Source organism: Frieseomelitta varia, unplaced genomic scaffold (genome assembly GCF_011392965.1).
Source record: "Frieseomelitta varia isolate USP_RPSP 00005682 unplaced genomic scaffold, Fvar_1.2 scaffold_338, whole genome shotgun sequence".
Lineage (NCBI taxonomy): Eukaryota > Metazoa > Arthropoda > Insecta > Hymenoptera > Apidae > Frieseomelitta > Frieseomelitta varia.
In genome coordinates, this window is record NW_025110077.1 from 539,640 (window position 1) to 556,919 (window position 17,280).

General features: G+C 40.3%; 2 protein-coding genes across 3 annotated transcripts in view; both read right to left on the reverse strand.

Moving 5' to 3' along the window:
- Positions 1 to 2,945: 2,945 nt before the first annotated feature.
- On the reverse strand, positions 2,946 to 4,314 carry LOC122530327 (histone H2A). The gene is made up of 3 exons (XM_043657168.1): positions 4,158 to 4,314; positions 3,877 to 4,084; positions 2,946 to 3,372 (listed from the first exon to the last, which is right to left on the reverse strand). The coding sequence occupies exons 1-3, from the start codon at positions 4,177 to 4,179 to the stop codon at positions 3,195 to 3,197; spliced, it is 408 nt and encodes a 135-aa protein (XP_043513103.1). The 5' UTR covers positions 4,180 to 4,314; the 3' UTR covers positions 2,946 to 3,194.
- A 537-nt stretch (positions 4,315 to 4,851) lies between these two features.
- Positions 4,852 to 17,280, reverse strand: part of LOC122530328 — a 66,323-nt gene continuing 53,894 nt past the window's right edge. The window contains exons 8-16 of one of the 2 annotated variants that reach the window (XM_043657170.1): positions 15,487 to 15,737; positions 14,202 to 14,449; positions 13,438 to 13,590; positions 13,173 to 13,318; positions 9,558 to 10,387; positions 7,568 to 8,288; positions 7,265 to 7,471; positions 6,749 to 7,144; positions 4,852 to 6,658 (exon numbers count right to left, since the gene is read on the reverse strand). In XM_043657170.1, coding sequence (XP_043513105.1) covers positions 6,459 to 6,658; positions 6,749 to 7,144; positions 7,265 to 7,471; positions 7,568 to 8,288; positions 9,558 to 10,387; positions 13,173 to 13,318; positions 13,438 to 13,590; positions 14,202 to 14,449; positions 15,487 to 15,737 — 3,152 coding nt within the window. In that variant the 3' untranslated portion in view covers positions 4,852 to 6,458. Of the gene's footprint in view, positions 6,659 to 6,748; positions 7,145 to 7,264; positions 7,472 to 7,567; positions 10,388 to 13,172; positions 13,319 to 13,437; positions 13,591 to 14,201; positions 14,450 to 15,486; positions 15,738 to 17,280 lie in introns of both variants that reach the window. The other variant, XM_043657169.1, reaches the window with a different exon arrangement.

Consider the following 17,280-nt stretch of genomic DNA (forward strand, 5'->3'; position numbering starts at 1 on the left):
CTGTAATATTTTGAGAACGAGAGGGAAATTGTGGCTGAAAATTCGTAGTTTGTATCAGGCGAACATGATACTACAGGAGGTCGCACGACAAACTCGCACAGTAGTGGTTCTCATGATACAGAGGTTACTCGAAAAATGTTCAAACGGTAATATTTCGTCAAAGAGGGGGAAATTGTGGCTGAAAATTCGCATATTGTATCAGGAGAACGTGACACTACAGGAGGTCGCCCGACAAAACTCGCAGAGCAGTGGTTCTCATGATATAGAGGTTACCCGATAAACCTTCAAGCTGTAATATTATGTGAACGAGCGCGAAATTGTGGCTGAAAATTCATATTTTTTATCAGGAGAATATAATACTACGAGAGGTGGCACGACAAAACACGCAGAGCATTGGTTCTCATGATACAGATGTTACTCGACAAACATTCATGTTGTAATATTTCGTGGTCAAGCGAAAGCTTGTGGCTGAAGTTTCGTATTTTGTATCAGGAGAACATGGTAGTACAGAAGGTGGCACGACAAAACTGGCAGAGCATTGCTTTTCACGATACAGAGGTTACTCGACAAACATTCACGTTGTAATATTTCGTGGTCAAGCGAGAACTTGTGGCTGAAGATTCGTATTTTGTATCAGGAGAACATCGTACTACAGAAGGTGGCACGACAAGACTCGCAGAGCAGTAGTTGTCATGATACAGACGTTTTTCTGATAACGTTCAAGCTGTTATATTTCGTGAACGAGACGGAAATTGTGGCTGAAAATTCGTATTTTGTGTCAGGAGTACATGGTACTACAGGAGGTGGCATGACAAATCTCGAAGATAAGTGGTTCTCCTGATATGGAGGTTTTTCGAAAAAATTTCAAGCAGTAATATTTTGTGAACGAGGAGGAATTTCTAGCTGATAATTCGTATTTTGTATCAGGAGAACATGATACTATAGGAGGTGGCACGACAGAGACCGCGTAGCAGTGGTTCTCATGATAGAAAGGTTTTTCGAAAAACATTCAAGCTCTTTTACTTCGTGAACGAGCGGGAAATTGTGGTTGAAAATGCGTGTTTTTTATTAGGAAAGCATGGATAGTATAGGGGCTGGCACGACAATGCCCGGCGTTTAGTGCTTCTTCTGATACAGAGATTTTTTTGGAGAAATTTTTGAACTGTTATTTCTCGAAATCGAGGCAGAACTTTTTGCTGGAAATTCGGATTTTGTATTCGGAGAACATAAAATTGCAAGGGGTGGCATGTATTGTTTTTAATAATATTTAATAAAATATCTGTTTATTTTCTCATGATGTATTTTTTAAATATTGTGAATGTGGTACAATCTAACCTCAATCGTGGAATGGTGCAACTAGTTGCCGTTTTCAAAGTACAAGGGCATCTTAAAAATCATAGAGATAAAAGAACAATGGATTATTTTAATATTTCTATATTGTTGGCAGAATAACATTGACAAAATCATTGCATTAAATATTCTAAGTATATATGTAGAAGTGTGTACAAATGTGTACAAATGTGTACAAAATGTTTTTGGAATAGTCTTGAAGATTCAGATATTTAACATAATTCTTTCTATTCTTTGTCCTACATAACGGGTAGATAGAAGTTAAATGATAAAGTAAAGTGTTATTTTAATCGAATCTTTCATCTTTGTAAGAAAGATAAATTTTTAGTTTTTGACTTATTCGGTCTAATTTAAATCCAATCACTAAAGTTACTTTCTTTTTAGTTTCAAAATTTTGAGTAAAGGTATAGGAATTAAATTATCAAATAATATCTTGACAGTAATGTGATATTTTTTTGCCTATGTAACATATCTTCATTGCTCTTTTTATGTAACATATCTTCATTGATCTTTTTATTTTGCCTTTTATTATAATACTAATCCAATATATAAGTTTATTTTAGATACATTAACTGACAGAGAGTATTAGCTACAGAAAATATATAGAGATATAGGCACTAAAGATTTAAAAAGATGAAATATAAATCAGAGAAAGTGACTAAGTGTGAAAAATTGTTTCATCAATATGATATTTCATTCAACTGCAAGTAATAGTTATATTTTACAGATTTTAACAATCTTTTTCAGTTTTTTGGATTTGTTTCAGGTACAAATTGTAGAAACGATCGAAGAAGACTTCGCTGTTGACAACACTGTAGTTGGTTTTCAAAAATCATATTCCTGGGGCATTTACTACTTCTATCGTTTTACTTGATGTAGTTCTTCAATTCATTGTTGTTTAAACGTAGAGTGCGCTAAAGAACCAGTGATTATGTCGATATTTCAGATCCCCAGCCAAGAAAACCCATAAGATGCTAGGTCTATTTATATATCTCGTTTGTGATAATTTATCACTATTAGCAGTTATTCGTTGTTTGTTATAATTATGATTGACTTACAGATTAAATGAACAAATGTTTGTATTTACCAGATAAATTTTTTTCATTTCAAGCAAAGATTCAAATTTAGAGACACAGAATTACATTTAATGTCACATCTATTCTGTATTTAATCGATGATTGAACTACCCACTATTATACTGAATCGATAACGTTGCATGTGACATGAAAATGGTAAGAGAGTTAGGTGACTCATGAAACCTATAGCATAACAAAGTATAGAATGTCTGGTCTATTCTATACCAAATGTGTGGTAAAAATCAACTGATTGGAATTATTTCGCAGGAAATTAAATTTTAAAAATATAATCATGTTTGAACACAGCTTTTTATTTACAGAATTCTGAGAAATGCAAGGAACATGTTAATAGTACAAAGGTCTAGAATTTTAAAAGAATATTGTGAAGTGAAGAGTAATGATGTTTTATTTTCATTCTAAATGTTGTTTACAATTAACAAAAATATTTAAAATGTTATACTTGTCACAGATCACTGAAAATTTAATACACACTTAGGAAAAAGAAAACAAAATACAAAGTCAGTCATGACAATTGATACTTATCTTAAGCAATAATACAATTTACTATTGCTAATTACATTAGCTAAAAAGAAAAATGTTGTTTGGTAAAAAAACAGTAGACTGTAATGAAACTAAGACAATTTTACAATGTTGAAACAGTGATTGTAATTTGGTAGGTTTCAAAGATTTTGAGTTTTCATAATGGCTCAAGAAACAAAGATATAGCCCTAAAGTACTGTTAAGTTAGAAAGGTTATTCTAGTGATTATTAATATTCCTGGGATGTTTTATCTCCCTTCCCAGATCCGCCAGTACCAGTTTTCTTCGGCAGAAGCACAGCTTGAATATTAGGCAGGACACCACCTTGAGCAATTGTTACACCTGAGAGCAATTTATTTAATTCTTCGTCATTACGAATAGCTAGTTGCAAGTGACGTGGGATTATCCTGAAATATAAAGAGCATTGTGTATATCTAGCAATTCATGAGTATTCAAAGATATTGTTTAATCATAAATATGAACAAAAATATTTGTAAGAATATACACATGATGTAAATTTGATAGAGTAATAAACAATCTATAACAATAGTTCAATTACATTTTAAAATTTTACCAAGACAATAATACAAGAATAAAGTAACATCTTTAAAAATTGATTTTTTATGCTACATAAAATTGAATCTTTGCATTCAAATTCAATAAAATAATTGTGTATCAATTTGTTTAATTAAATGAATTGTACAAAGTATTGTGTACACAGAATAAATGAAAAAGACGTTTTTATAATTGCGAAAAGAAGGAAGTTAATGGATAGATAAATAGGCAGGGAGGTAACTGAGAGGGGAGGGAGGAGAGAGAGAGAGAGAGAGAGAGAGAGAGAGAGAGAGAGAGAGAGAGAGAGAGAGAGAGAGAGAGAGAGAGAGAGAGAGNGGAAGGCTCGTTATACCAACCTCGTTTTCTTGTTGTCTCTTGCAGCGTTCCCGGCTAACTCGAGTACTTCAGCTGCCAAATATTCCATCACAGCGGCCAAGTAAACAGGTGCTCCAGCACCAACTCGTTCCGCGTAATTTCCTTTTCTTAAAAGGCGATGGATTCTCCCGACAGGGAACTGCAGCCCTGCCCTACTACTGCGGGTCTTCGCCTTTCCTTTAGCCTTTCCTGAAACAAAGCACACAAACGTCTTCCAATAATCCATAATATCATACTCAGGCGAAGTAGACACGATACTTACCACCTTTGCCACGTCCTGACATCTTTTACAGTATTTCCTTCAAAATTCTTCTTAAACACGAGCAATGACCGATGCCTCTCCTCCGACTACCGAACAGCGAATGAACGTCCACCTTGCTCGACGACGGTTATGCGTATGTACGTCAGATATTTTGGCGGCGACAGTTAGGTCGGTGCTGGTTTGCGCGGGAACCTTGTTCTGCCGCAACCATGCTCGTGGCGCCGCCGGCTTTCCATTAAAATCCCTAGATATGAAATGAAAGAGATTATTTTAAATCACGTTTGCTCATAGAGATACAAGCATAATTATACATACATTAAGAAAGTATTGTTTCTTTTTTTTTGTTATTAATACGACTTATTTAACGACACTTTTGCTGGCTTTTACTTCTTCAGGTTTGTCGTTCTATCGTGGCTATTTCACGTTATGCGGTGAATTACACAGCCTGCGTAAAATACGCGCGTCTCGACATAGAGGGCAGTATCGACGAAAACAACTGAAAATTTGTAATTATTTCAAGTTAATAAAGATAATAGAATCTATGATTCTAAACTTGTTTAATAATGTAACATCTCGTATTCCGTGTGATGAAGATTCAAAATCAACCGGACAATTGCAACTAATTATCAATCATAAGTAGATTTCTTCGTGTCCTATGTGAAAGGGGGAGGAATAAAGAACAAAGATCAAAAAATTCATATTTTCAACAATTTACTCCTAGGCTCTCGTTTTGGCCAGATCAGAGACCAACAAATATTTTTGTGGTCTTATTTTGTTATACAATACATAAAAATAATGATATTTACAAATGTAGGATAACGTTAGGCACTCAATGAACAAAACGATGAAATTATAAATGGATTTCATATTATACATACTGGAGGTATTACGATGAATAGTTGAACAATATACTCGGAGAGTAGAGTGAGATACAAGTACTAGGATATTAAAATTAGTATAATATAGCATTGATTTAGTTGAACGTAAGAAAAAAAAGTTTGCTTTTCTTTTCTTTTTTTTTTTCTTTGCAATAGAATGAATTTTATTCGCTTTTCAATATTGTTTACGATCCGATTACTATTCGAACGTGGAATGTTGGAGATTGGGTAACAAGCATATTTTTATCTGGAATGTGCTCGCGCGGATGTCTCATGTTTTAAACTAAAACAATTTAAATTAAGTCACTTTACCTACGTAAGTACCTCACTGCTGTTGTTACATTAATTTCTCTTGTATTCACTGGCCTTTGCGTTCATTATTGTGAACAATGGACATCGAAAGGAAAGAACCATCACTGTTCTGATTTCGTGGAATCAGACGTGATTTTCCTGCATTCTACGAATGTCCGTAGACTAGAGTTGCTTCTATCTCGAAACATTTTTTTAAGTTAAAAGTAATTGTTACGGTTCTACAGCTTCGACGTTTTCTTTTTTTTTTTTTTCGCATCCAGATTTATTATGATCGCAGTCTGTGGTTCATAGTTTCAACGTGTTTGAAAATTTTCGTTAACACAGAGCTCGCATACACTATCCCCATTTACGACGCAAAATGAAAAAAAAAAGTCACAGTCTATATATTGGAGAATAAGTTTTTTTTTTTTTCGATTATCATTGAACCGATTCGATGAACGTCGCGATTAGATGTCCCGTTCCTTTTATACCAGGTAATATCAACGATCGACTCATATACAAATTGTGACATATCATATTGTTTCAAGTTATTATCTGACATAGAGTCCACATTACGCAGAATAAAATAAGTTATACGATTTGTCTATTTTTCATTAAAATATTATGATACAAATTACAATTATTTATAGTTTAGGGTCTAAGAGCCGTTAGTTGAAACTATAAAATCTTTATTATCTTTATTATAATCTCACTTCAGTGATCAACTAAGAAGTGCGTGTATATTTGTAGGTGTAATTTTGTTTTATACAATCGTTCTTACACTTGTTTCATATTGTGTACGTGTACGTGTATGTGTGTCTGTTGATATGACGATCATCATTTACGGAATACAAAGATGATGGATTGGCGATCGTCGTAACGTACCTTCAATTATTATTGCTGTTGAACTTTTATACTCTGTATAGAGCATCGTCGCGTGGTACATTTAGTCGCAAAAAAATACGAAAGGCTGCTGCTGTACATTTGGTCAATAAAACACATTTCATCGACCTTTTGTCGCTTGCCTAAATGTATCGTAAGATTTTATATATTTGGTACTGTATGCTAACGACCCTTAACCCTTCGATAATATCACAGATGAGTGAGTTTCCGTGTTGTGCGTTACGCATCGCTACCTAAGGTTCCTAACAAGTGCATTAATCCTTTCAATCTTTTCACTGAGCATTCGTCTCTCCGAATCAAGAGTCGTTCTCGCGGACAGCAGTTCGTATATCCTTCGCTCTAAGTGAATAGTTTCAGAACGCAAGTTGTTCGACTGTGTTACCAATTTTGATGTTTCGCTCGTCAAAATTTTCTTCTCCAATGCTCTCTCTGAAACGAAAGAAGTAAGATGGGAAATGAAATGAAGACAACGACACGCTCGACATCAGTCGATGAAGCAAAATGACCATCCTGTCGTACCTTTGGAATATTCACTGTAAGCTAGCATGATGTCCTCGATGCCGGTCCATTTGGGTCTTTCGTTCTTCCCACCGACGTGATCGTCTACATTCTCATCCACGATCTTGATATCCACGATCTTGCAGTGTTGCTTCACTCCATTTTCACCGGGCATAGGCAAAGCAGGATAACCCATCGAGACTATGTTTGGAACCAAAGGTGGTAGAGGCGGTGGTCGTTCTGGAACCTGTTTTACTTTCACTCTGTCTAGAAGTCTCATCTTTTGTGGCGGTTTCGGTAACGTTGGTGGATTCTTCGAGTACGCCTTGGCAATTCTTTCGCAGTACGCGGTCACGGTGTTCGAACTTCTCCGTTTTTTACGATCTTGCAGAACGTACTGCCACGTTATCTCTGCCTCTGTAATAATTGTTTTAATGTTCATTCTCAGTCGTAATAATTCGAAAATTTAATTTATAACAATAACTATCGACAGCCGACAAGAAACAAAAGGACAACATCTGTCTCGCCGATACTTGCCATCTCTTCTGTTCGGAGGCATCACGTCGAGGCCTATGGTCCTGAGAAAACCAACTTTCGGTTCAAAATCTGGCGTGTGGAGCAATACATCCGGATGTTCCTGTGGTATTGGTAATACTGACTCGACCATTTGATCCGTCTCCAAAGGTACTTCCGGTGGATCTGGATTTAATCTGTACCTCTTCTCCACTTTACAGAGCTCTATTTCTATAGGCAGAAGGAAAAGAAAGCGATTCACGAGCGTTAACATCGTAGACAGTGGACGAGAAACAAACAGCAAGAAACTTTATTGCTCGTACTTACCATTCCTCATGCTTAAAGTAGTTAGACCGAACATGGCGAGGAATGCAAGCTTCTTCTCGGAATACTGCAACTTGGCTGGTGGACCTTTGATAATCCAGAGATCCATGTCTTTCGTTTCTTCCTCACCTTCCGAATCGGAACTACACGCGAGGCCTGTATTCGTTCTTTCCCGTTTTCTCTTCCTTCTCCTCTCGGCTAGATCTAACGAGGACGTTAATTCCCTCGGCTTCTCAGGTACAAGAAAAGACTTTTCGCTCGTAACATCCTGTTTGACTAGAGCTTTGCTCAGGTCAGGCACATTTAATACCGCTGGTTCGCACTTCACGGAAATCTCAGTCAAATTATTGCACTTGTCGGTGAAACAAAATGCGGTTTTCAACTCATTCGAGAAATTCAACAGTTTCTCTTGGTATTTTGGTATCTGCAGGAGAACATTGGAAACGTTCTGACAGGTACGCAAAACTTCCTCAGACTTGATACTCTGCATCAGCTGAGTCGTATCTATAGGCTTCTGTGCGATGTCGTTTATGCTGAACTTAAAATTCGGTTGAAACGATAATGTGGACAAAACGCTGTTCTGATCGCTCTGTATCTTAGACTCTACTTCAGGTTTAATCTCCTTCTCCGCGAGATTAAAGTTTATAGGTTGAAAAGTGGGTGGTGGTAGTGGTGGTGGTGGTGGTGGTGGCGGTGGTTGTTGTTGTTGTTGTTGTGGCGGGCCCTTTCCTTGTTGTTCGTAAGTCAAATGGGGCGTCCACGGCTTTTCCTGATGCGAATTCTTTCCCAAATGATTCAACTGATTCGCAATCGGTTGCTGCTTCGCGTGATTTTCCATCTTCTCGTTGCACGAATTGACTTTGCTCTCCTTCGTCGGTATATCCGCGCTGTTCTTGTGATACGAGTTCGTGTGATTCGTCATCATCTTGTTCCCATGACCAGGGCCAACGTTGTTACCGTTGTTGTAATTTACGTTCCCTGCCGTTTTGTCGGCGGATATGCAATTAACGACGTTCGACGACATCGAAGGTGACGCCGAGGATGACGACGACGGGGACGACGATGACGGCGGTGACGACGACGACAATGAACAAGAGATCTCGTTTCGTTGAGCCACGGTCGCAGCCACCGTCGCCGTTGAATTGCTCTCGTTGACGTGATGCGCGCCGCTTTGCTGTTTCGTGCAGTTGGAATTGGTCGTAGCTACCGCGCCGCTGCTGTTACTCGCGCTGCCAGTAGTTAACGCCGGTACGTTCACTTTCGCTTGCGAGTGATGTTGATGAGGAGACGAAGAAGAGAAATGCGGCGGCGGTTTGTACAAACTAGCTACATGCGAGACAGGTATATGCGGATGATGAAATTGTTGAGGCGGATAAGGAATCGGGTGTGACAACGATTGTTGAATGTTCGTGCTCTTCGTGTTATCCGCGATGGAATTCTCCGCTATTATCTGTCCGGCGATAGTGTGCGACGTTGTCGTTACAGCGGCCGCCAATTTCACCGGCGATTCCTGATAAGAAATTTGATTGGCTATGATATGGTTGTGGCTGTTCACGACGGGTCTTGGTTGAGGCTTCGACGAAGAGCGAAAGGAATCCTCGAACGGTCTGACGAAAGCCGGTTGCTGGGTGGTCGCCGACGTGTTCGTTGTGGTAACGGTGGTGATCATCGTGCTGCTGCTGGTGCTCGTGCTCGAAGCGTTCGTCGTCGTACTTATCGCGACCGTACCGGCGTCTTTACCTCTCGAACTATGAATACCGTGAGGCAACGGTGGCGATTTGTGAGTCAAGGTGGTCATATGATTCACGCTATTCATAATCGAGGGGATCGCATTAGCTGTCGTTAGAGTGTGTGTCCCATGCGTTGTCATAGTGCCGCCACTGCTCGACAAACTATTGCTCGTTGTTGTACCGGCCGCGCTGCTACTACGTTGCTGATGTTGCGACGGTGTGGACGATGTTACCGGCGATGGTGCTTGCGACGATTGTTGCACCTGTTGTTGTTGCTGCTGCTGCTGTTGCTGTTGTTGATGGTATATAGAAGTTGTGACCGTAGTTGTCGCGCTGCTCATTATCGTAGCTGTATGCTGACTAGAATGAATAGTAGTCGAGGATACGGAGGGCAAATGGAGAGAAGGTATAGAAATGATAGGCGCCAAGGGCATAGTTAGGGATGGAGGTGGCGGCGGTGGCGGCGGTCCAATTACCGCTGGCGTTAAGGACGAGATAGAGGGTATAGAAGGAATAGGCGGCGGGCCACCGATAGGCGCGGAACTTATAGCTGGCGGAGGTCCAAGGTTCAAAGGGGGAAGAGTAGAAGTCAAAGGAGGCGGCATAGCCGCGGAGCTGACGGAACAGATAGTTGCTGAACCCAAGGACGGTGGTGGTCCAATGGGAGCCGTTGGATTCGGAAACGTTGACAAACGAGAGTGATAGATGTTCGCTGTTGCCGTTGGATCCGATGACGGTGGTGGTGGTGGTGGTGGCGGTGGTGGTGGCGGTGGTGGTGGTGGTGGTGGTGGCGGTGGTGGTGGTGGTGGTGGTGGTGGTGGTGGCGGTGCTACTGTTGGCGGAGGAGGAGGAGCGGAAGACTGCTCTTCTTTTCTCGATGGATGATGACTATTACCGACAGATCCAACGTTACTGTTACCATTGTTGGAGTTATTAGCGTTGCTGTTGCTATTCGCACCGCTTCCGCCGCCGCCGCCTCCGCTGCCGCCGCCGCCGCCGCCGCCACCGCTACTGCTCCCGCTTGGCCGATCTCTGTTCTCGCGTTCTCGCTCCCGGTCGCTATGCATCTGAGCCGCTATGGTCGGCTTCCTAGCTGGAACAAATCCCGAACACAGTGCTTGGTAATCTTCCACTGATCTAATGTTGTTGTCGATTTATTACTTAGTAGAGCGGACACGCACAGCCATTTTTACGTCTCAATACGCAACCAATACTCTTTCGTTCGACGCTAAACAGTCCGGGGCGTGATGCGCGCTCAACCTTCCGTGTCTCGTTTTAAACGTCTGTTGGTCTGTTCCGTTCGGAAAGCGCGAGGAGAAGCGTTCTTCACAAGAGGGATCAGCCTCGAATCGATCTAAAGCGGATCTCGTATTCGCTCGTGATTGCCCCCTCGGGATACGATAATCGCATCTTCCAAGGAAACGAATGCGCATTCGAACACGAGAGTTGGCGCATCGTGCACCGACGCTGGACAACGAATCATGTCGCAACAGGTTGAGGAAGACAATTTTTTTGGAGACGACGACCATTCGTTCGCCTTCCGTTTCAACTTACCTGAGCGATCCATCAATTTGTCCTTACAAGAAATGGCTGTATGATGTGTATTCAGTTCGAAGTATTGGGGATGATTGCTAATAGAACTTCAATAGAAAATCGGATAACGTACTACTGTATCGGCTCTACGAAATATCTCGCTTGCTATCGGGACGCTCGCGTCTTATATCGTAGACAGCGCGTAGGAAACTGACATAGTTATCGAACGATCGAGACCGCTGAATCTTCCCCAAAACTGTTTCAGAAAATGAATCGAGGGTCAAGAATTCCAAGTCAATCAGAATTTTGATCACGTTTTTTTTTTTGCAATGTTTATTTTCAATTATAGTCCAAATATACATGTTTACATAATAAATTATATAAAAACGGTATAATTTTGATAAAAGAACATGTGTGACAAAGTTATATACATCGGTGGATCAAGTCAGCAATGGGTATAGAATGTGTTTGCTACAATTAAGAGAAATTATTTCAACACTGATTGTTTAATTGCAAAATTTCTAAAACAGTTGCGGGAACTAACGCAAGAGTGCACTACGATTCGAAAAAAAATGGCACAAAGACGAGTTCAGCTGCAATCGAGGACGAGAAACGAGCAGCGGTTTTTCTCGCTCGTTGTCTGGCCAATTGTTTAAATAAAAGAGAACGGGGGAAAAACACATCAACGAAATCAACGAAACGAGCAAATACAACAAGGAAAGAGAAGAAAAAGAAAAAGAGGAAGAAAAAAGAAAAAGGAAGGGAACGTCATGATTGATAACCATCGATTTAAACTACAGTTACAGTTAACATTCGTTTCACGTACACATTTTATGTGAAAGATGCGAATATAAAGTCGAATTATTCATCGGTGGAAAATAATCGATTTGAAATGAAGGAAATAATAAAATTACTTTACGTAAAATTATTTTACGTGTGACCGTGTATCCTCCAAACGGAAGTCCACTGCAGTGGCGATAAAGACAAGTATTTCCGTACTAAAGATGTGCACTCTTATGTTGAAGTTTCGCCGTTCACGACGTTACTAACTATAAAAACGATTAACTACATAACGAACATATCATTGTACATGATTCAGAGACTTCATTCCAACACTACAGAAATCATTTCGAACATATATGCCTCGAATACGACATGATCGGCCGACCGAAGGCCGACTTATTCTTTTAATATGGACAAGAGGGTAGTCGCAGTTGCCGATAAGTCTGACTTCGGTCAACGCGCAACAAAATCGGGATCTCGGGAATGCGACTGACACTTTTGCACCGTTTCCATTAATTCTAGGAAACTTAGGACAAGCGGCGTACCAATCGCTCTCTTCGATTACGACGAAGCGTTCGAACAGAGATCACTGGATTGGTACTGTCGTTACGTACGGTACGGTTGAACGGTATTTTGTTCTTCTCTCGTTCAAAGAAAGAACACGAAAAGAACGGAAAAGAGAAGAAGAAAAAAAAAGGAGAAGAAAAAAATATGTAAAAACCGAAGGATAAACGACGAAAAGCTCAACAAAACTCGCTGGTCGAGTTACACGCTTATCTAAAAAATATCGATCCTACCTTTTATAAGAAACGATTGGCTATGGCTATAACTTTGATTATATCTAGATTAAAATTAGAAGCGTAGTATGTTTCTTTCTTTCCTTTTTTTTTTTTTTGTTTTTTTGTTTTTGTTTTTGTTTCGATTTCATTCACAGTTCAGGTGTGTATGTATATTCTGCAACGACTTCTCCTCGCTCTTCGCCGCAACGCCAGTTCACGGTGAACTGTCCACGGTTCGCATTTTACAGGTTCATTCAACTTTCTCGTCGATGGTTCGATCGCTTGGCACCGATTGTCAACATCGACAAAGAAAAAAAACGGAAGATCGACTTTCCCCTACGAAGTAATGTCTTACGCGCCGCGTAAATTTTCACACGTGCATAAAGCTCGAAGTGAGAGAGAAAGAAAGAGAGAGATAAAAAGAAAGGCAGAAGAGAAGGGAAAAGAAAAGAAGAAATCGCCGAATCGTACGAATGAAAAAGAACAAAATCGTCGAGAAGAAGGAGGTAAGAGGTGAAAAGCGCGTCGATGATCGATGATCGACGATCGAACGTCGCCGGAGACACTCTCGCATAAAAAGAGGCACGAGAAGGAAAGAAAAGAAAAGAAAAAAGAAAAGAAAAGAAAAGAAAAGAAGAGAAAAGAAAAAAGAAAAAGTGAACCGAGAAGAGAAACAAGGTTATTTCCGCGTGTAACAAGCGGCGGGACAGAAGTCTCGCGATCGCTCGTAATCGATGCTTTCTTTTTAATGAAAGGCAGTGGGGGGTGGAGCGACTCGCTCACCTGCAGTATCGGCGGATGCAGGTGCAGGCGCGGGTACCGGGGCTGCAGGAGCGGAGTTTCGTGCAGCTCTTCTCCTCTCCTCCTCCTCCCGCAACGCGGCTTGCTCCCGTGCTTGCCTGAGCCGGTGTTCCTCCTCCAGCTTCAATCTGAAACGAGAATCGACAGCCCGTTAACAAAACGATGGTTTCGATCGATCCCCCCGGGTATATATATCGTCCGATCGACACACCGTTCTCGCACCGTTTCTCAAGCTTTCTCAACTTACCGCTCGTGCATCACGGGAGACATCAGTCCGAGGGATGCAGGCGGTAGCATGTCCGGGCTGTATCTTAACCCGTACAGAGGATACGAAGGTAAACCAGGAAATAACGGCGGTCTCAGCATTCCACACCGTTCCAAGTACAACTGTTCCTCTAATCTGCGTAATAAAGTAGAACAAAAACGTTACACGCAACCACAGACGTTCAGAAACGGGCGCGCACCGTTTAACATTGGGACTTTCTATAAGCGTCAGATGGTATTTTATATCGATACGAAAATGGAGAGACGCGTTCCTGTTTTCACCATGTAAGAATTTCCATCGAACATCTGTGACGCTTATAGTGCGTCCAGATCAAACGAGAAGATGCTCTATCTATCCTTTTCCAATCTTGCCCTTACCAATTCATGCTCGTTTATTACGTTCGACGCCCATTCAATGAATGCAAACGAGACAAGCATGAGGGGGGTGAACGAGCTCGAATGATTGAAATACACCATATTGTAAGAAACTCTGCCGCGAAGCGTTGAATTATCCATAAGCGTCAGAGACGCACTTGTCTCGACGACCAGACACACTTTCTTTCGGCTGGACGCAACATTCGTCTAAGGCGAATTAACTTAATTAGTTTAAAATCGCGTTGCAACAACGATACAAATGCGTCTGACATTTGTAGGGAATCTCGTCTGGAAACAGGAGCGCGATTTTGCTCGTGATACAGCTACACTCGCAGTGTTAGATCACGCGCGCTATGCGGTACACGACGTTACCTATAAGCGTGTTGAAGGTGTGGCGGTGGATAGAGACCGTGATGATAAGGATTGTAGGCCGCAGGATCCAGGGCGAAAGCCGGTGGAGCGTGGGCCGGATGATGTTCAGGCCGGTACGGTTGAAAACCGGAACGGGCCAGCAATTCGGAAGCGGCGGCAGTTACGCTATGTTTACTGGTGTCCGCGGGTCTCGCATTCGTGTACAACGAGGGCATCTCTTCTGGTCTTCTTTCGTGCGTCGAACGTTCCTAAAAGCAGAAATTCACTCGTTCGTTAATCGTTTTGCCCTTTTTTCAATTGCAGGCCATGTCACAGGTGAGATGTCTTTGGCTCGTCAAGTTTATTCGCTATTAACTGTTCGAGCGCTTAAAATTTCCAGATATCTGAAAATTTAACACCGAATGACGAGTACGTGGCAAATTAAGAATGCATTCGTCTTTAATCCTTTGATTATATTTTGAGAAATTGTGTGTGTGTGTGTGTGTGTGTGTGGAAAATGACAAAATCAATTCAATTATTATAAATAGATAGCGTAATATAAATTAATTTCATTTCAGATACACGAGTTCTGCGTACATTCAGGCACGATGATTAAAACATTAAAATCGTTTATCGACGTTATTGGCATTACGCGAATTTTGCCTCAATGTCTACTGACGTTAACCGCGGTTAAAGGATTAAATATATATCTTTTGATTTATTTATTCAATACATTATAGCATGTATGTATATTGTACTCTTTGAATCTTTAACAAGCGAATCAATTATTTTAATTATTGATTATAAGATTATCTGCACGGTACTTTATAATCCGTTCGATACTTTAAATAGTTCATTCATTGCTATATTGTGACATTTTCATTTGAAATTCTTTTCAATCAATTTACTCGACTTATTACGATTGATGGGAAATAGTTCCAGGGATTCATTTAACATTTTTGCATCTACGAAGTACAAAATAAAATGATATGATTTCCAAATATTTTCGCTATATTGTCTACAAGCCCGCAATACTCCTTGACGATTCAAGTAAATTTGAAGAAAATTTGGAAGAATCCTATGAAAATTTGAAGAGACCCTTTGCAATAATGTAATAAATTATTGCTTGCCTCTTGATCATGATTAATCGCCAGTTTGCTCTCAAGAGCAAGGGACAAGCTTTGTTTCCGTTTACGGGGACCTAGAAAGCATCGAAACGTTGGAAGAAGCGAACCAGGTAGGGGAAAAAAAAAAAAGAAGAAAAAGGTGAAGGAAAGGAGGTCGATCGGCCGCAACGATTACTCACCTTGGCAGGGGAAGGACCTCTAACCAGAGGAGGTGGCGCTCGATTCTTGGGGCTCGCTCGAGGTTCTTCTTCCTGAGGTGCCGGCCCTGCCTGTTTTGCAAGGTTTCTCAGAGCGGCGGCAAAACTCCTGCTACTCTGTTGACCACCAGGACCCGGCCCAGGAGTATGACCCTGAGGTAAAACGCCGGAACTGGGTCTGTGAGACTTGCTGATCGTGGTGGGTTGAGCTTTGGTGCTAGCAGGCTGGAGACCTGAAACAGAATTGAGAATTAGGCATTAGATTTTCACGCAAACTAAGCCAAACGACGAGTTTAATATGAAAAAAAAATTCGAAACTTCGATCATTTCAAGTTGATCAATCTGACTCATTTTTGTCAAAATGCTGTATTATTTTCCGACACGTATGCAAGTATAGAGATGAGATGTCGTGTGACTTTTTTTTTTTATATTTATATTTATGATAACAAGTATAGTATATGTCGCTATAGTTAGAAGATAATATTTGCTTTCAGAATATTTGAAAGACAACTGCATTGTAATTGTTATACTACAATTATACATTATCTATGGTATTATGTATACTAATTTAATTTTAACATATACAGTCAATTGATGAGAACAATAAACAATATTATGCTAACGAGGTGAAAAGTCTGCAGAATGATTTCAAGTACGATTGAGATATCGTGTTTCTAAACCGCGTCGTAAAAAGCTTATACATATATTTTACGAAGTGTCGGCCATTTATTAGAAATGAATATGAATGCGCAAAAAGTTAACGACAGGAAAACGTTCGTCAATCGTAATTGTCACGACGTAACAAAAATATCAAGCTTTTAATGGAGTCTTCACTAAGTGTCCAATTATTTATTGTACGACGTATACGTGCCGATTTTTCCCGTAATTATTAAAAACACGAGGAAACACTTTGTGCAAAAGTTATTCGAGTCAATTAAGTAAATGCACTTAACAATGAATCAAGACAATTTCTTTTACAAGTTTTTTTCAACGACATGAAAAATCGTCGAAACAATTTTCCTTGCCAATCAAAATCACCACGTGCCGATCTGACCTCGAGACAACGTATAAGAAGCGTTGAGCAGATCGGTGGCTTGCTGTCTTTCAACGTTGATGAAAGTCAGCTGGTTCAACGGAGAATTGTTTTGAGGTTGGATTGGTATGATTGAGGAATGTAGATTGTCGTAAGAGAGAGCTTCAATTCGTAAAATGATAAGATTTCAGTGATTTTGATAGTCGAACCGTATATTGTCGTACGTCGATGGGTTAGGTTTGAACCCCTAATAAAACAACAAACTTCGCAGAACGAATCTACAAGATCAGCAATGATCGCGATCAAGTAAATCAACTTTTTCATTGCAACAGCTTTATTAATATGGTAGTCAATCGGTCAATCTCTTAATCGGCCATTATAAACGCGTTGAATAAACCGCGAGGTTTCCTCATTGGAAATAAAATCGTTATCTGATATAATGTACAAGTCGACCTTGTTGATCTCAGGTTTTCCCCTCTCTTCTTCTTCTTCTTCGTTAGAAGAAATATGCATAATTCACCGAGACGACGACGACGACAGCTAGAGCAAGCAAGGAGAAGCACTGGACAGGCGACAATAAAATCGATAATACGATAATGCGACGATAAACGTTAACGATCCGAACGATACAGTATTATACTGTCCAATGATGGTCGTTCGACGCAATTGCTTTTCGTGTATTTCCGCGATTATTTTGTACACGCGGCAGTTGGAACGATATCGTTTCTCTCCTTCTTTTTCCC

Excerpts from the sequence above, each read along its gene's own strand:
- LOC122530327 (XM_043657168.1), bottom strand. The coding sequence starts at position 4,179 with ATGTCAGGACGTGGCAAAGGTG. Across the intron at positions 4,085-4,157 it reads GTCAGGACGTGGCAAAGGTG|GAAAGGCTAAAGGAAAGGCG; the intron begins GTAAGTATCGTG and ends GCTTTGTTTCAG. Across the intron at positions 3,373-3,876 it reads AGAGACAACAAGAAAACGAG|GATAATCCCACGTCACTTGC; the intron begins GTTGGTATAACG and ends TTTATATTTCAG.